Source organism: Bos taurus, chromosome 15 (assembly GCF_002263795.3).
Source record: "Bos taurus isolate L1 Dominette 01449 registration number 42190680 breed Hereford chromosome 15, ARS-UCD2.0, whole genome shotgun sequence".
NCBI classification, from domain to species: domain Eukaryota; kingdom Metazoa; phylum Chordata; class Mammalia; order Artiodactyla; family Bovidae; genus Bos; species Bos taurus.
In genome coordinates, this window is record NC_037342.1 from 58,719,498 (window position 1) to 58,740,199 (window position 20,702).

General features: G+C 34.2%; 1 protein-coding gene across 2 annotated transcripts in view; it reads right to left on the bottom strand.

Annotated features, from left to right (window-relative positions):
* Nucleotides 1–866: 866 nt before the first annotated feature.
* Nucleotides 867–20,702, bottom strand: part of KIF18A (kinesin family member 18A) — an 85,932-nt gene continuing 66,096 nt past the window's right edge. The window contains exons 14-17 of one of the 2 annotated variants that reach the window (XM_005216292.5): nucleotides 10,596–11,034; nucleotides 9,753–9,860; nucleotides 4,173–4,282; nucleotides 867–1,476 (exon numbers count right to left, since the gene is read on the bottom strand). In XM_005216292.5, coding sequence (XP_005216349.1) covers nucleotides 1,394–1,476; nucleotides 4,173–4,282; nucleotides 9,753–9,860; nucleotides 10,596–11,034 — 740 coding nt within the window. In that variant the 3' untranslated portion in view covers nucleotides 867–1,393. The remainder of the gene's footprint in view (nucleotides 1,477–4,172; nucleotides 4,283–9,752; nucleotides 9,861–10,595; nucleotides 11,035–20,702) is intronic. The other variant, NM_001192909.1, reaches the window with a different exon arrangement.

Below are 20,702 nucleotides of genomic sequence, written 5' to 3' on the forward strand. Positions count from 1 at the left end.
TTTTTATGGAAGGTGAAATCCCTAGTTGATAAAAATGGCATATAAGAAAATCACTCATGTCTTATGGTATGAGGTGGACCACGAGGTAGGGTTACTTAATCCTGCTAGCTAGCCATTCATCAGTACGTGGTAACAAGATTTCTTTTGAAACCTTATAATTACCTAAGAAAAATGGAAACGAATAATAGAGAGGCCAATGTAACTGATAAATAGGCAACACAATCAAGGTCCTAACGACAAAGGGAAAACAAAAATTGTCTATGTTTGTTCTCCCTACAATAGATCCTATGTGCACTTTGACGAATATGGAGTTATATGGGTCACAGTGGGAGGAAACGTCAAAGATCATTATTCCATCTCACACTCTCCCAATTAGATTTTGATTTGAAAAACATGATCAACAACTAAAAGGCCTAAAATATGCAGCTGATTGTTAAATGGCTGTTTGCTTAGATGGGACAGTTCCTAAGACATATGAAATTAAAAGTGCATTTAACCAAATACTTGTAATCAGAAGATAAACAGGCTAAACAAGGCAGGTGAAAAAGGACATAAGATTAAGTTGCAGCTCCATGTACTTCCTATCACAGGAAAAATGATTAAAACATGTTCTCATTAAGAAACCTATAGATTATTCTCAGACTTGGTTCTAGTGCCACTTATCTTAAACTAATTTGAAATACAAATATACAAAATTGACAGTTTATGAAAAGTAGTCGTTTAAGGTGTGTAAGGGGTCGGGAAGATCACTGGGAGAAGGGCATGCAAACCACTCATGCACACACGCATGCAAAGGGTAGTCAGTCATGAGACAGAAAAGCAGAGACGATAAAGTTTACATATTTAATATATCAAGTAGCAAGAAACAATATTAGTATTTTATTAATGAAGACTATTTAAATAATATTTACAACAGCTTTATCGGCACATATATGTACATTTGTACATCTAAATATGTTTGGAAAGAAAGGTCAGATATATGATTAAAACAATGTCAGACCAAATAAATCCTGGGTCATAATTTTATCGCTTCTAAATTCTCATTTTAAAAAACCAGTAAGGGAAATTTAACTCTACTATTTTCTAAAATGTTCTAATCAACTTGAAGCATAGTAAAACTAAGCTGCCACCACACTGACTCAGGAATTTTAAAGGGGAGCAAATATTTTACAAATGCAAAACATACCTTTTTTCTTGAAATTTTATATTTGCTTAGAATACAAAAGCACAAAACAAAAGGAATTTCATTTTCTGCTTGCTAAAGGCATTTGAGTGCACCTAGTTTTTAAGATGGTCTTCTTTCAAAGACTTTAAGCAAGTTCCTGAAAGGGTCCTGGCAAAAAACTCTTAAAAGCAGACTCCTTGATTTTTTCCCCCTTGATTTCGAAGAGGCTTATCTTAGGTTTCCTTTTGAAATACTTCTTCCAAACTTTCTAACCATGTTCGGCCTTATTTTATGGATGTTTCTTTTATAGTCTAGAGAAGAAATAGAGAGATACATAAATATTGTAAAAGTATAATTCAAAAAGAATTTTCACCATTCACTAAACTTCACAGTTGGTAATTAATGATTTAAAATATAACACCAACAAAGGAACATTAATACTTTGGCTTGAAAGTAGAAATGCATTTCTCTATATGATAAACTGAAGTTTTAGTGCAGAGGTAATGTATGCCCCGCCCATCCCCAAAGCCAGCAAGTGAAGTCAGTGAAAAAAGTCCCACATTTACTTCTGTTCTTTTTGAACTAGGAGAGACTACTTCTATGAGCACTCTTCCCCTTCTTTTGGGCACCATCAAGTTTTTTTTTCATTCTTTGGATTACTTCCCTAGGACTTTGAAACTTCTGTATTTTTCCAATTTAGAAGTATCATTGGAATCAGCACTTCTTAATGTGCTGATCCTGATCCCACCACTGCTATCTCACAAATGGGTTCCATTTCTCTATGCCCCTCTTCTGGCTCTGTACCTGTGTTCACAATGATTCTTTACCCAATGTAGTGTTGTTACAACTGGAGGGCACCGACTTCTTTATGGGTCTGACTAATCACTCAGTCATTTTCTTGGTCACATTAGATTTTAGTTTTAGGGACACATATTCTCTAGACACTTCTTGTTTCTCTAAATGCTCAGTAAACAGAGTTAAGGTCATTTTCACTGATGCTTCTCTCTCTCTTTTTTTTTTCTCTTGGTACACTGTTAGGTGGAGAAGTCAGTTGCATAGATTCTAAGGAAGGCTGCCCTGGTTATCTCTTACTTCTCTAGTAATTCCTAATGTGTATTTGGGCATTTTCTCTTGGATATCCTAATGCACATAAACCATCCAGTATGTGTGGATGTGCTCAGTCACGTCCAACTCTTTGTGACCCCATGGACTGTAGCCCACCAGGCTCCTCTGTCCATGGAATTTTCCAGGCAAGAATACTGAAGTGGGTTGCCACTTCCTATTCCAGGGAATCTTCTCGACTAGGGGATGGAACCTGGGTTACCTGCATTAGCAGGTGGATTCTTTACCACTAGCATTACCTGGGAAGCCCACATAAACCACTCGAAGTTGTGTTAGTTGCTCAGTCATGTCTGACTCTGCAACCCCATGGACTGTAGCCTGCCAGGCTCCTCTGCCCATGGGGTTTTCCAGGCAAGAATACTGAAGTGGGTTGCCATTTCCTTTTCCAGGGGATCTTCCTGATCCAGGGATTGAACCTGGGTCTCCAGTATTGCAGGAAAATTCTTTACCTTCTGACCTACCAGGGACCTTCACTTTAATACCCTTTTCTAAGGGCTCCGTTATTCTTAATAAGACATAATTATTTCCCCCTTGGCAAGTACTGTAGTTTAGTATTCTTTCCTACTGTTCTCTCATCTCTCTTTACGCACAAGATACTTGATGCATTTTATAGTATTCTTAGAAAATAAGCATATTAGGAAACCCAGATCTCTATTATTTGACAATTATCATAAATTTATTATTTAGTTGTAGAATTATGACTTCCTGGAGAATTTTTTCAGGAGACCAAAGGGACTATATGTATCTACACCACCTGCATATAAACACTATTAAACATTACTAAATATGGCATGCTAAATCAAATAATCATAGTAAATTTTTCTTTTCAGGACTTCACTGATTTTTAAATTTGCATGAAAGACATTTCCATTGAACTTAAGGAACTTCTTGTGGCCACCACAAGAAATAATGATTTATCAATGCAGCCTGACAAAGCTATTGAGAAATTTTATATTACTCTAATGAAAAAGCGTTGACAGGAAAAAAAGTAATAATAGTTTTCATGTTATTCTCAGTATAATCACTATCTCATGAACTCCTTTTAAAAATTCCAAATACTATAATCATAAGTTCCTTTAGGGAAGAACCAAACCAAGTCTTAATGATCTCTATATTCATCACAGAACCTAGCACATAGTGAGAGTGCAGTAAATATATACTTCCTAATTGAAGTCTTAGGAGCTATAATGTCAGAAAAACAGGTCGGGACACAAAGGCCTAGGAACTGACGGGCACTGTATACTCTAGTTTCATGAAGATGCTTTGTCACCATGGACTCATGTCACCTCCGTAAGCAACTGAGGGGATGTTGTCACCAGACGTGGTTGCAAAGAGATGGACACAACTGAGCACAACACAAGCACAGTCACTGCCATCAGCATTCTCTGCAACTTGCTAACAGGAGTTAAAACATGATTACAACCAGATATAGACTTGAATCTCCCAATAACTGCACAAATGAGTCAGAGGCCAAATTACTAAAAATAATACGCAAAGAGAAAAAATTTCAGATACATTTACAGATATAGTTTATCTGTAAACCTATTAAGTAATATAGCTAATTATATCAAATATTAGTTAAATTATTTACCCACCCTTCTGCAATATAAGGCAGTTTGTATAACCAAAAGGGTACAGAATGTAGAGTCAGGAGACCCAGTTCTGAGTGCTGGCTCCATCAAGAAATCTCTCTGTGGTCTTGGGTAAGCATGTTTTCTATTTTGTGTCTTAAGTTTTCTTATCTATATCAGGGATAACCACTCACTATGTAATAAAGGTGATGAGTATATAAAGGGAGATTCTTATGAAAGCACTGTAAAATATGTGACGTTTATACATGCTAGTTAATCATTTATTAAATACCAGAATAAGAGCTGAGACATACCCATAGTTGGTTTGTTTTCTTGTAAGTGCTTATCACTTGAATTATCTTGATGAACACGCTTGGCAGATCCAGAATTTAACTCAGCAGTTAATGAAGTATTTGCTGCAGAGCTTTGGGGGAAAATTTTTTTATTTTAGTAAAGCATTCTTTTATATCTCTAAGTTCAAATACAAATTCTATGTTCAATTACGATTAAAGAAAAAGTGAGATACTAAATATTATGTTGTAAAATCCCATAGAAGTAACTGGAGATGCTAAGTAAATTTTTGGCCCATAGGAGAATTTAGCTGTGTGTGTTTTTAATGTGTATTCAAATCAGAGATTATGATTAGAGGTGTATGTCACAATTCTTTAACAGAATTTAACATTTCAGGGTGCTGTGTTGAACTGCATGCAAACACTGTTATTCAAAGTGTAGAGATAAGGAGCTCACTCCAAGAGGTGAAACACTAAGCTCAGATTATAATACCTCTAATCTGGGGAATATAAACAAGTGAGATTGTTTGGAAACCTTGTTTTTAAATCAAAGCATGATAATAACTGAGTATCTCTCTCTGATTACTGCAATTATACAAAGCGAAATGAAAAGAATGATATTGGCCTCATGCTATTAATGGATCAAATTTCTATCTCAATTTGAGTTGACAAATTACTGAGCACCTACTGTGGCTTCATGTCACAAAATACACAAGTGAGTAGGGCACAAACAACCCATGTCCTGAAAATTTACATAATAGATATATGGTGGGGTGGGGGAAAAATAAGACACATAAAATAATACAAGACAGAGTAAAAAAAGAGTCTGGCAGGTTTTCAATGCTGTAGGTTCCTGAGTTCAGAAGAAGAAAGAAAAAGGGAAGATTCTGTGGATGGGATGAGTTTAATCTGGGCCCTGAAAAACAGTGATCCAACCCTTCCCAGTCCTACAGAGGTCAAGTTTCAGCAGGCAGCGTTGAAGGTCAAAGTGGAAGATCTCTTTCTACACTGATTCAAATAAGCTAATTTTAGGAAAATTTCTTGCAAGTCAAGATATTCTATACCATTTTACAAGTTTATACTAATTTGATTGTCTGTTGGATTAACAATTAGAGACTTTTCCTTATGGCAACAACTTGTTCTGGGAATCCTAACCATGTGGGAAAGTGATGCGGGTTTATGTCTGTGGAACAGCAGAATATGGGTTAGTTATATGGTCATTCAAAGTAGTCAGAAATGGCAATTTAATATGCTGCTGCTGCTGCTAAGTCGCTTCAGTCGTGTCCGACTCTGTGTGACCCCAGAGACGGCAGCCCACCAGGCTCCCCCGTCCCTGGGATTCTCCAGGCAAGAACACTGGAGTGGGTTGCCATTTCCTTCTCCAGTGCATGAAAGTGAAAAGTGAAAGTGAGGTCACTCAGTCGTGTCCGACTCCTAGCGACCCCATGGACTGCAGCCTACAAGGCTCCTCTGTCCATAGGATTTTCCAGGCAAGAGTACTGGAGTGGGGTGCCATTGCCTTCTCTATTAATATGCTAGTAAAGAAAAATAGGTATAAACTCAGTGAATGCTGGAAAAATAAGTCAGCCTGCGTATCTAAATTTTTTAGAGCCTGTAAGAGAAATGATCATGGTGTTCATAATGGTGATTTACCAACTCTGTTCAATAATGCAAATAACGTCTTCCCAAAATGGTTATAGAGAAGTACCTGTGTTATCAAACTAAATTCAGTTGTAGAAATTTTCTATTCCTAAATGGTGCCAAATAAACTAAATTACTATAAATCCATTTTGGATACTAAAGCACACATTTTTGATTATATATATATATAAAATATATTAAAACATATACATTTATAAAATCAAATTCTTTTTTGGTCATTTGGTGATTTTTATTTCTTCAAGTATAAAGATCAGTGTCATTGGTTACTTTTGACAAGGTTTGTTTTTCCAAACGATTTATGTTAAAGTTGTCTTAATGATTTTATGGTATGATTTTTCACTTTGGCTAGTTCTAGACCTTTTGTTTTCACTTGAAAATCAGGGTTTTACTTGAGTAAAACTCACATTTCTAGGAATGAAATCAAAGCCTAATAAAATAAGTTATATATTTATATAAAAGCAAAACATTTAAGTATTTTTAGGATTTAGTCAACTAATGAAATATTTGTTATCAATTTCTGTAAGATTTATTTTAGATCATAAGATAAAAAGACCTAAAATTGTTATGGGTACAAATTCAAATTATTTTAAAGACTATCTTGAGAAGAAACCTAGAAAATATTCTAGTTGTGTGCCAAATATATTTCCATAACTATTAATAAAAGATTAGCCCTTTATTTCCGTACATAGGTAGAATATTTCTGCTTAATAAATGTAATGAATCTCATATTCTTTCAGCTGAGATAATTTCTAGTTGTAATCACAGACTTTTTTCAAAACCAAAAATGTATGCACGTGAGACCATTTTTGAGTGCCAAGAAAGATGGTGGAACAAACAAAAAACCAAGCAACCAACCAGACATAAAGCAAACAAAACCTCAAATTAATAAATATAATTTATAAGTAAAAATTTACATATGTATTTTATTTGTATATTTGGCAAATTGATTCAGTTAGTTAAAATAGTCTGTTAGAATGATTACAGAAATTGAAATTGTTACATATCTGATATTCTCATTTTAAGTAGTACTAAAAAATTCAGTCTGGTAGGTTTTTGGAATATCCAGTGCTTCTGGATGATAATGTTTTGTGTTTTTTTTTTTGAGAGAAAAACTGACAAAATAGATAAATAAATAACTATATACATGGAGCCATTCTTTATTTTTAAAAACCATAATGATATATACACATATCTAAATATGTACATAAAATTGCTAAGTGGAAAATACCAGAGTTTATTACTCTCAAGCTCATGTAGGTTTAATAGGGGGAAAGGAAGATTTTTTAAAAAAGTAATTATGTACATTTCTAGCATTAATCTCTTTTAACCTTAGTTAATGGCAGGATCTAATTATTGGTACCAGAGGGAATGTAACAGAGCAATTAATAGGCTATGAGAAATCTTACTTTATTTGTCCTTTAATATTATTTCACAATAGTAGACATTTGTGTGGAAGCCCTTTAATTTATCTAAACCCACTCCAAATACACAATTTATATACCTGGATATTTCTTGAAAATTCGTTTCATTTTGATAATGTCTATGTTTGCATTTAAGTTATTCTTAGCTATAAACTTTTGTTAGATTTGAGTTAAAACAGCAGGGCATGTTACCAGTGAAGAACAAGAAAAGTCTCCAGCACTAATTAATGAAAAGAATAACATGACTGACATAATAAAAATTAGTGCGAAGATGGATAAAACAGATGATGGTGGTTAGCTAGGCTCAGTAAATGATTGATTCCTATATATAACAAATTGCACAATTCAAATTAGTGACATAGCAAAATACAAGATTGTAACTGTCATGGATAATCAGGGACACTCAGGAAAAATCAATCCATGAAATTTAAACATAAACATTCCAAGACTCTACTGTACTCTGGAGAAGAAAGAACAGATGTTGGATGCAACTATGAGATCACACTCTATGTGGCACAAATAAATAGGCTATTTGTAAATTTGTTAACATTAGCCCAGATGATAACAGGTCCACAGTAGAAAACAGGAAACTTAAAAAAAAGAGTTATCCTAAGATCGTATACTCTTCTCTCCATAATCACATACTAAAGAAAAAGAGTTAAGCAAATCAGATCCATTTTACAGTTTAACCGTTCACTATATCTTTTCACTGAATTCAGTGTTATAGGATATAAAGAATATATAATGAACTTCATGTCATATAACAATATATTTAAGATATTTTCCCGTCTTTAATTTTTAGCCGTTTTATTGCAGTTTACCTGCGTATGTTGCTTTGTCTTAATGCTGCTTGCAGTGTGCAGTGGTTCTTGAGCCTGTGTTATCTTTGGTCAGTTTTGGAAAATTATTAGCCAGCATCATCTCAAATACTGTTTTTTTTTTGTTTCTTTGTTTTTACATTTTTTTTTTTTTTCTCATTTCTTTCTGGGACTTAAAATGCATACATGCTAGATCTGTGTACCATAGACCTCTTCTTTGCTCTTCTCTGTATTTTAATCTTTTTATCTTTTTGTACATTAGTTTGGATTTTTTTTTATTAACCTATCTTCTTTAATGAAACCTATCTTTCTTTAATGAAAGTTCACTAAACTTTCTTCTGCCATACCTAATTTGTTAAATTGATTGAGTTGCAATTTCAGTAAATTCTATTTTTCAGCTCTAGAATATCCATTTGATTCATTTTAATAGAATCCAGTTCTCTGGGAAATTATCATCTATTTTATTGAACTTAATCACAACTAAATTTAAGTCCCTATCTGATAATTCCAGTATCTTCATTACTGCTTCTCTGTTTTTCTCTTGATTTTCAGTCATTTTGTCCTGTCTCCTGGCATATTTGGTAACTTTTGCTTAAGTGGTAAACACTGCATATGAAAAACTGGAGAGGCTGGAGATCATATATTCTTCAGAGATGATTTAATTTTCTTCTGGCAAGTGGGCAGAGAAGGAATTCAACTGGTCTAGATCTGTTTCAGGTTTTCAAGAACCAGTCTATTTCCAGTTTCCCCTACTCCTACCTAGAGCATAGGCCTTCAAAGATTTCAAGTAACACCCTGGGTGTTTAATGGGGCTTCTTCTCATGATGATCCCTAAACAGTAATTTTTGTATCCTGGCCCCATGAGAAGATCAAAACCTTGCTTATTACTTTAGCCTCTTGGTAGCCACTTTTAGCTTGGTTTCTTGGTCTTTTATTCCATGGAGTTTAGAAACTGGCGAATATGCTGTAGGCAAAAGCTACACAGGAGGATTTTGCTTCCCTAGCTCAGTGAGGTGCTGACAGCACTAGGCTTCCATTTTCTGCTTGACCTCTATATTTGATGCCATGAATTGAGGAGTCTGATGCAAATGCTAAATGGAAAAAAGAGGCAGAGAAAGTCTAGTTCTCCACAAGTTGTTTTCCATTTTTCTGGGATCTTAGACTCCCAAGTCCTGGCTGTGTTGGTTGTTCCCCAGGCCTTTCAAGCAGCTACTGGTTGAATTTCATTAGCTTTTATAATTGCTCCTGATGGAAAGCCAGGTCTGATATAAGCTACAATGTCATAGCCAGAAACAAAAGTTTATTCACTTATCACATTTTAACCAGATATCAAAATCCATTAAAACAGTATAATTTTAGGACTGAAGAAATTCAGTAATGTTTAAAGGGAAAAATACCAAATGAGTAAAAGTTGTCAACAGAAAAAACTTAAAATTAAATAACTTTTTTGAAGGCCAGAGACGTTTAAATTTATTTTAAATAATCTGAAATATGGAATATCTTAAGCAAATACCAAGTGAAATATTTGGGCTTTATCAAGATCTTTGATAATATAAAAGCAGTGCCACATTAGAACAACTTATTATATGTGTGCACACATGTGAACTGACAGTCTAATTTTAATAAAAAGAGCTGTAGGAAACAATGTGTAAAGGTGATCTTACTTACACACAAAGATCAAAACAGTTTATATTTAAATGTACCTTATTAGTTTCCGTTTCCTTTTGGCGGCAGCAGTCATTGCCATGTAGGATGGTACTGTGCTTGGTATAGGCAGAGGCTGTTTGGTTGAGACTGAAGAAGGGGCAAGCCTGTATATTAAATAATGAAAAACAGAGTAATTTTGATTTGTACTACGGAGAAAAAATGGGGCATATACTCCCATAATTTGAACAGCACCTTGCATTCATTGATAAAGGAAAACACTGTGCAATACTATAACCTTTCCTTGATTGTCTGAGGTTTTCTTTTCTCTTTTTTTATACCACAGATGGACATCAAGAGATTTCTGTACCCCCACAGTATAGAAAAGTGAAGGTATCATTCTTCCCATGGTTAGATTAACTGTGAATATACAGATTAAGTGAGAAGGATATGTTTTTGCTTGGATGACATGTAGTCAACCATACCTTATATTTATGACTATTTCAGAGCAAGCTAAGAGGCTTGTTAATATCAATAGAAACTGTGGTATTTCTTTTAGTGAAGATATTAATGAATAATAATAAACACTTGATAATCCACCATTGATAGGTTATAACATCTAATGCTGAAGTATGAAGAACAAAATAAATATATCTTAAGGTCTCCTCTAGCCTAATGATGGCCAATCAACTTAAGCTTCAAAATTAAAGACTTCACAGTATTGTTAGTGGATTAATATTTAGAAAGACAAATGAGATTTAATGAAGGTAAAACACTGACTTTTGTAATCAAGATAGCATACTTCATCTATGAAATAGATCTTAAATATAGCTACAGAGCAAAAAGAGAGCCAACAGTTTAAAGGCTATACAAAAAAAGAACTGGCAAATACTCCTTTGTACCTTTGCAAAATGTTATTGTTTGGGAGGGATTCTTGTTCAGGTAGTTCACTTTCCAAGCTCCTGGTATCTTCACATATAAGAAATGTAGACTTTAAATCCTCCTGTCCATGTTCTTTTCTCATGCTGAGAGGGATATCTACTTCACACAACATTTTCAAAGAATTATCACTGTTTATATTTGAGCTGATGGTCTGAAAACTGGTAGTATGTGATGGTTTTAATGAGGTCCCTGTAGATGGATTTTGATAAGTTTTTCTACAATTTTCTGGAGTATACACAATGGGCTGAAGCTCTTTGCTGAGGGAATCATTAAGCTGCGTATTTTCAGACTCTACAGACGTTTGGGTATGTTTTATGTTCAAGGGAGAAGGCATTAATTTTCTTCGGGTTCTTTTTTGTGAAGGAATTTTAAGCAGATTAGATTCACCTGGAGATGTGCCTGTTCAACAAAATTAAAAAGAAGCTCAATAATGTTGCCTAAATAGTTTTCTAATAACCTTATCAGTTAAAAGAAGAAATAAACCCTAATAATAAGCATATTTCATGTTAAATTAATAAAAATTTAAAAGAAAATAAGTTGGAAAGAAAAAAGCTATTGCTAATAATGTCAATAAACTCATTATAAAGCAATTCTAAAACAGAAAATAAATACTAAATAGCAATATCAATATGAATTTATAAATACAGCTATCTTGAGATACTGGGCAATTATGACAACAAACTCCAGTAAATATATACATTTCTCTGAGGATCAGTACTTGACCTTCTAATTCCATAAGGTTTTTTTCCTATGTCTGTGAACCTGTTTCTGTTCTGGACAATCAGCAATGAACAACACAATAACGGAAACAAAAAATATATTAGAGGGAACCAATAGCAGAATAACTGAGGGTGAAGAACAGATAAGTGAACTGGAAGACAGAATGGTGGAAATAACTAAAGCAGAATAGAATCAAGAAAAAAGAATTGAAGACAGTCTTATAGACCTCTAGGACAAAATTAAGTGGACCAACATTCGAAATACAGCGGTCCCAGAGAAGAAAAGAACAAGAAAGGGTATGAGAACATACCTGAAGAGATTATAGTAGAAAAATTCCCTAACATGGGAAAGGAAATAGCCATCCAAGTCTAGGAAGCCCAGAGAGTCCCAAGCAGGATATACCCATAAAAAAATATGCCAAGACACATAATAATCAAACTAACAAAAATTAAACACAAAGATTAAAGGCAGCAAGGGCAAAGCAAAAAATAACATACAAGGGAACCCCCATAAGGCTAACAGCTGATCTTTCAGCAGAAAGTGCAGGCCAGAAGGGAATGAATGGCAGGATATACTATAAAGTGATGAAAGGAAAAAACTTATAACTAAGATTACTCTACCCAGCAAGGATCTCATTCAGGTTTGATGGAGAAATCAAAAGCTTTATAAAGCAAAAAGTAAGAGAATTCAGCATCACCAATCCAGCGTTACAACAAATGCAAAAGGAACTTCTCTAGATAGGAAACACAAGAGAAAGAAAAGTCTTATAAAAACAAACCCAAAACAATAAAGGTTTTGGTAACAGGATCACGTGTGTGCACTCAGTTGCTTCAGCTGTGTCAGACTCTTTGCAGCTTAATGAACTGTAGGTCATCCAGCATCTCTGTCCATCGGATTCTCGAGGCAAGAATACTGGAATAAGCTGCCATGCCCTTCCCAACCCAGGGACTGAGCCTGCGTCTCCTGAATTTCCTGCACTGCAGGCTGATTCTTTACCCACTGAGCCATCCTTAACAACAGTTACCTTAAGTGTAAATGGGTTAAATGCTCCAACCAAAAGACACAGACTGGCTGATTGTATACAAAAATAAGCGCTGGGATGACCCAGAGGGATGGTACGGGGAGGGAGGAGGGTTCAGGATGGGGAACATGTGTATATCTGTGGTGGATTCATGTTGATACACGGCAAAACCAATACAATATTGTAAAGTTAAAAAAAATAAAATAAAATAAAATAAAAAAAAATAAACATCAGCAAGGGAAAAAAAAATAAGACCCTTAAATATGCTGTCTACAAGAGACTCACTTCAGAACTAGGGACACATACAAACTGAAAGTGAAAGGCTGGAACAAGATATTCCGTGCAAATAGAAATCAAAAGAAAGCAGGAGTAGCAATACTTTTATCAGATAAAATAGACTTTAAAATAAACAATCATTACAAGAGACAAGGAAGAACACTACGTAATGATCAAGGCCTCAATCCAAGAAGATACAACGATTATAAATATGTACTGTTTTTTATATTCAACATTCAAGTGATAGCATATATTATTTGTCTTCCTCTGACTTACTCCACTTAGTATATAATTGCAAGGTCCATCCGTGTTGCTGCAAATGGCATTACTTCATTTTTTTTTTATGGCTATACATTCTTATTCTGAGTAACCAACCTCTTGCCACTACTTTCTCAATCACCTGAGTCCCAAATAACTAGATTTTTACCTTTTCCTTGCATTTCCCAACCTTTACCAATCTTGCCTTAGTTAAAACATAATTCTGATCATGCCATTTTCCTGATTAAAAATGTTTAGTAATTTTTAAACAGAAACATACTATACAAAGATTTTTAGTAGGGTAATTCTTGTCCTTTGCTCTAATACTTAGAGACAAATGGTTTTGTTTTAACTTAAGTGCGAACTCCCACAATACTAGACATGATTAAATATTTAAGCACATAGAGATTTCTCACTTTTTTTTAGTGTACAAAATAATGATTACATAAATAATGATAAACTTGATCAGCTTCAGTGAACTTATGCTGCATTTCTAAATTTTTTTTTTCTCCTTTGCCTATTTCATTCTGGTAAACTTCATGGTGCCTGACACAAAGTAATTCTGCATGGAGTGTGCTGTTAAGGGAAGAAACTATAATCTGTATTTCTCACCATGTTTTCAAATCAGGCAGTAAAATTTCCAATTGATGTCATGTATGTTTTACAATATAACAATAACTTAAATTACACTGAAAGTTGAATAAAATAAGTGCTGTGTAAATATTTCAACAGAACAGTTCAAACTTTCAACCAAGTTAAAAAATACAGTTATAACAATCAGGAAGAGTACATGCGTTATTCTTATTACATTAGTTGACAATAGACTGCTGTGGCTAGGTTGACAATTACCCTCTAGGAAATACAATTTAAAAACAGGAAGAAAAATATGATCCCTATTCTACTAAGGAATTTTACTTTTCTGAGAACTAGATAAATGAGATCCAGATCTTAAAATAATTTTCCACTCCCTTTAACATGACATTTGTCAAATTTTCCATTACCAGATATTTTTATACTAATGCTGCAGTGTAAAGACAGTTACTTTTCTCCACTGTGCTGCTACCACCAATTTGGTGGCTATTAATAGCTGGAAGATTAACTTCTTTTCCCATGAGAGGCCGTATGGGTATATAGAGGATAGAAAACTATATCGAGGATGGAGAACTGAATTGGAAGTCAGGAGACTTGGATTCTATTTCTGGTTTTACTAACAACTCACTGAGTGACCTTGGGCAATTCACTTGAGCAGTATGGGTATTAATGCCCCCTAGAAAAACAGGGATACTACCTTTCTATGTACAGGGATTTTCTAGGATTAGATAACATCTATAAAATACTTAAGATTCAAGGAAAGGCCCTAGAATTATAGGCTTCAACTGTTAGCATTATGATAGTCACAGACTAAGCTCTAATTTGCTTTTCAGTATTCCATCAGGTGGTTCAGTGGTAAAGAATCTGCTTGGCAATGCAGGTTCAATTCCTGGGTTGAGAAGATCCCCTGGAGAAGGAAATGGCAACCCACTCCAGTATTCTTGTAAGGAAAATCGCATGGATTAAGGAGCCTGGCGTGCTACAGTACATGGGGTTGCAAAGAGCTGGACATAACTGAGCACATTCCATTAATACCCAATGCACAATTATCACCAAAAGAATATATTTCAAACAATGTCTTGCTTTCAGTTTATCGAATACCCAATTTATCAAGGCTGATGATAAACTGTAAGAGAAACCAAAGGTATTATGAAAGCAGAACATCTAAGTATTATTTGAACATGCAGGCTTCATAACAACATTGTAAAATTCAGAACACATTGGACCATGAAATCTCAAGGGATAAGGATTATCTAGAGTAACTATTGTTATTGCCCAGATCTACGGAGAGATAACTGCTGGAGCGGCAGTGGGCAAATTCCCATGATAGTGGGCCACATTTGCTCTATTGCTTATAAACACTATGAGAAGTGGGTACTATCGTAATACACCAAAGAAATATTGACCTGTTCTTTGGGATAATCTAAACATATATCCAGTATCAAATGTTGATACGATCAGACATTATCTTTAGCCATAATTCTACTCTCTTGATAGGATATATTAATAACCTGAAGGAGAAACATGAAGATGTGGCTGATAATGGATTCACATACCACTGTTTTATTGAACCTGAAAGAAGAGATGCTACAGACACACAGCATGTGCAAAATACAAGTCCAGGAGATTCTTTTCTTTTATCCTCTCAATTATTAAGTACAGATAAAATAATAAGAGAGCAGAAATCTAATAGATAAGTAGTCCTGAATTGACTACTTAGACTGACGAGTTACTAAGAAATGTTCAGAAGTTAATCAGATCAAAGTAAGATTTAAAGACTTAAACAAAAATTCAGCAGTCAATTCACTGAAACTATAAGCATATAATGACTCCATTTACTCAGGAAGACTAAAGGACACAATAAACAAGTGAAATTTCACTTTTAATATGATATCCAGAATATATAAATACAATTTATATATTATATAATAAGTTATATATACTATATATAAATATATATATTACACATATATAATAAATAGTCATTCCCCTTTAGTCAGGTAAAGGAATACTTGAAGTGGGTATAGCAAACTGGAGAGTGCTGGGCAAGGGGCTGTAACAACTACTGGATATGCTAGGTGTGTAAGAGAGATCTGCTGTACTTTTCCATTACAAGATGTGCAGTAACTTTCCAGAAAAGCAGGCTTAGGCATCTGTAGCTACCGCAGATTCAGCCTGGGAAAATACTATCTAAGAAGATTCTGTTAATTCTTGGGCTTATAGTGGAAATGACAAAGAAAAAACCTGGAGGAAAATTATAATTCTTTTAAAAAGGGTCCCTAAAACAAGAAAAGAAATCGTGTAGTTATGGATTTTCAGAACAAGAGGTTCTAACAGGCAATGTTAGGTAATGAAATACCTCAGCAATGGAGGAGCCACACAGGAGTTGATGGGACATTAAAAATGCATTTTTATAAGGTAGGCTCATAAAACTGGGATGGAAAAGACTGGCAGTTGCTTGGGAAGATAGCAAGTCTTCTCTCTAGGGTCTCTTCATCTAAGGAACCAGCCTACTATATCATATACTAAGTACAGAAGATAGCAGGTACCCCACAGTCTGAAAAAATTTGTTACTTGTAGACCATGTCTTGGAACTTAATTCTCCAACAAAAAGTGTAGGTATACTGCATTTCTATTGTCCTGAAATGGTTATGGATCCATGGTTATGTGAATATGACTTCATGTCCAAATAACAACAATAACCATAATGTTGAGACTGTTAAAAGAAGTTACTACTATTATTTTCAGTACAGTTTCAATGTTTGTTTGATTAATGAAAGAAAAAAAGTTGTAGTCAGCTATGGAACAAGAAATGTACTCAGATTTTTCTCCTATGTGTCTAAAATACTGGTAGCTGGGCTTATACAGCCTCTAAATGGGAAATCAAACAGTTCTTTTTAGATAATAAACTATAGCAATAAAAGAAGACCTAAGTATTGACATTTTCAGGTTCCCCTCAACTAACTTTTTAACTAATTTTTTAGACATTGCCATAAATCAAGGCTAATTAGCTGAAAGACCTATGTACACAGAATACATCAAAAGTCACCAGATATTTGAGAATAGATAATAAAGGAAACAGACAAGTATTTTAGGAAACCATAATTAATGTCTTCAGAGAAATGAGAAATTATTACAATCATGAAACAAAATCAAAGTGCTATGGAAAGAAACACTGAATTATAAGACAGAGTTCTTAGAAATTTAAAACGAGAGGAAAAAACTAAAAATAAAGGTTATAAGATAAAGCTGAAGACATCTCCTAGAAAGACTAGCAAACAAACAAAAAGAGGTAAATACTAGATAACTGATAACAGAATTAGAAGATTAATCCAGGAGATCCAAAATCGGATTAATAATAACGTTCCAAAGACAGAAAAGAAAGAAGGGAAAAAAAAATTACAGAGGTTTATCTATGTAAGCATGTGTATGTACATTAAAATCTGTGAAAATTTCCCAGAGTGAAAAGATAAAGGTTTCCAGAGAAAAAGGCCCACAAACTGTTTAGTGTAATGACTTAGACACCACCAAGGTATAGCACTGTGACATTGCAGAACACCCAGGAACTCAACGTTTTCCTGGGAGAAAGTCTCACACAAAGTATGACAAATAAAAATGGCGTGACAGTTAACAGCAACATTGGAATCCAGAAATCAATGGAGAAACATGTTCACAGTTCTTGGAAAAATTATTTCCAACCTAGAATTCTACACTGAGTCAAACAATCAGAAAATAAAAATACTGCTATACATCCATGATCTAAAAAAATTTTACTTCCTATACACCCATTCTCCAAATCTACTGGAGGATGTGCTTCTGTAGAATAAAGGAGAACAACAAGAAAGCGAATGGGAAAAACAAATACTACATACAGAAACAGCAAAGCAGTACAAGAAAAGAGTGTATGCAGTTCTTAACTCAACAAGGAATGATATTTACTTGATAACACTGGAAATTTATTTTTAAAAAGGTGAAAAACTGTTCTGGCAAAAAGGAGGAGGAAATGTATACATACTGTAAAGGAGTTAAATCCTTATCTTCTAAAATAAAAAGAGAAATATTTAAAATTGGAAATTACAAACAAGAATTAGCAGCATAAATTTGAAATTTAAAAATCAGGATGAAAAACCAAATGAAATAGTTAAAAGATGAATAAGAATTGGGAGTGAGCAGTAATACTTCCACAAATATTACAGTACTTGTTGACTTACATAGGTATTACTATAAACAGGTTATTACTTCATGCAGAGGCTTTTAATGAAAAGAAAAAGTCAGACTTTGGGGCTGTAAAAGGAAAGAACAGACCAAAATTGTTTCTTGCTTATTCTGGGATAGCTTTACTCAAAATCTATGGACAGTAGGGTCAAACTAGACAAAGTTATGAAACTTTACATTCAAAAGTCTAATTAACTGAAACATGCAAGGAAATAACATGAAATGAATTGGCAATCAAATAGAAGGGCAAGATAAAAATTCTTAGGTGGGGAAGATTTTTCTTTATTTAGCCCCATTCTCCCCTGGCTGACTATCTCACTCTCCCATTCATGTTTTCCCCAGCATTTAACAAAAAGAAAGGCAGGACAGTTAACTTCCTAGGAGAATTTAAAGAGGGCCAATATATAAAAATATGAAAAAGAATGTATAATATATAACTGAATCATTCTGCTGTACAGTAGAAAACAACAACAAAAAGAAATTAACACAGCATTGTAAATCAACTGCTGCTGCTGCTGCTGCTAAGTCGCTTCAGTCGTGTCCAACTCTGCGACCCCATCGACGGCAGCCCACCAGGCTCCCCCGTCCCTGGGATTCTCCAGGCAAGAACACTGGAGTGGGTTGACATTTCCTTCTCCAATGCATGAAAGTGAAAAGTGAAAGGGAAGACTCTCAGTCGAGTCAGACTCTTAGCGACCCCATGGACTGCAGCCTTACCAGGCTCCTCCATCCATGGGATTTTCCAGGCAAGAGTACTAGAATGGGGTGCCATTGCCTTCTGTAAATCAACTATAATTCAATAAAATAATGTCAGGAAAAAAAGTAAAAGAGGCCAATAAAAATGTGACTCAATCAGCAAAAATAAATCATTCAATATGATGAGAATGAGTAAAACACATTTAAAGTCATGAGTCCCATGATGAAGGAAAATTCCTTTTATTCGGGGAACAGGTAATCCATTCATGAAATCTGAATGTTTGCATGAGTAATTCTAATATACTTTAAAGTTTATAGCGAAATATAAATAGTAGAAATAAAAATAAAGTTTTATTTCTTAGAGAAATAAAAGACATATTTTGTACAAGGACATGGATTTAATCATTTTGCTTTCATATATTTTAAGTATCCTAAAGATCTCTGCATGTGTGCTAAGTTGGTTCAGTCGTGTCTCTTTGTCACCCCATGGACTGTAGCCTGCCAGGCTCCTCTGTCCACGGGATTCTCCAGGTAAGAGTACTGGAGTGGGTTGTCATATCCTTCTCCAAAAGATCTCTAGTTATAGTTATGTTTCTTATACCTTTTCTTTATCTTTACATTTAGATTCCATACAAAGGTAAGATGTACTTAATTTCTTTACAGGTTTGTTGAGAAATATTCAGGTGATTAAACAGAGAGGACAGCACTTTAAGAATCAAAAAATTTTTCTATTACTGTTTTCAGATTAACTAGAATACATCTAGGTCTAATAACAATTTGGGAATGTCCTGGAGAGAAACTGTTCATTGAAAAATAACTTTGGTATTGCTTTACTTATAAAGGTCTAACATAGTTTTCATGAAATTCAAATGGTCTTTTAAGGTTTATTACACCTAACATAGTTGAAGGCACATATTAATAAAGTAACAAGATAATGCACCTGATTTTTGTTTTTATAGTTATGACGCTTTTCTTAAAAATGATAATTTAGCAAAAGTACAGAAACAATGCTAGGGATTTATTCAACAGCTCCTAGTTTAGGGAAAAGGGTAGGTGATGAAAGTTACATGATTAAATAATATAACTTTCAAAATGATTATGTAATACAATTTAACCAGGCTTTTAAAAGTGATCAGAGATAGATCAGAGCTAACGAAAGATATAGAAGAGCCTTTCTTCTAAACCCTAGGGTAAGTTTTGCTTAATGAATCCAATCCTAGTCTTTGTAATACTTATCCATTAATAGTTTAGGAAACATCTTAAAATATTTATATAATGCTTTAAGGCATCTTATATACAACTGAAAATGTGCATTTCAGGATAAAGTGGTTTACTGTTCTATTTATCTGTTCCTACATTATGGCTAGAGATTCCCGCTTCAAAAAGTTTGTTTACTGTAAGTCTATAAAGAGACTTAAAAAGGAAGTCAGTCAAAAACATTTTGTTGAGATTGCCAAGTTTTAGAAGCCTTTCAAAAATCTTTTAAGTATTAAAATGACTTTTAAAATTAACTGCAAGTGCAAAAGTTGTGGATGAGATGGTGAAAAAAACTAATTTTCATCAATAATAGTCTGAATTCTAACACAATATTACCTAGACTACAATACAAGTAAATTAACATTCGTGTTGTTTGTATAGCATTTTATAGAATAAAATATGCTATTAATATAATCTACAGCTTACTATCAAAACAAAAACCATGAAAACAGTTATGAAGTTAGAATGAATCTGCCTTCCCACTATATTTGCCAAGTGGTTAGAAGAAATTATGACTAAATACTTGATAACTGGTTAAGTGGTTAATGAAGAACTAAAAACAATTTAGATATTAATCTGTCCTTTGCTATCATTCCCCCAAACTTTTGAAATTTTAAGGAATATGACGAACTGATGACAGTGCAATCAAAGCAGTAAATTTAGATATTTCGACTTTGTCAGTGAAATACAACTGAGTTTCAGAAAGAAGTATAACAAAAAGACATTTGAGAAACTGCTTATACTTTAAGAGAAACATAGCTTCCCAGGTGGTGCTAGTGGTAAAGAACCGACCTGCCAATGCAGGAGACATAAGAACTTGGGTTTGATCCCTAGGTCAGGAAAATCCCCTGGAGAAGGAAATGGCAACCTAATCCAGTGTTCTTGCCTGGAGAATCCCCTGGACAGCAGAGCCTGGCAGGCTACAGTCCAAGCAGTCACAAAGAGTTGGACATGACTGAAGCAACTCAGCACACATGCACAAGAGAAACATCTAAAAATGCATTAATTGGCTGTATTGTTCTTTAAGCTATTT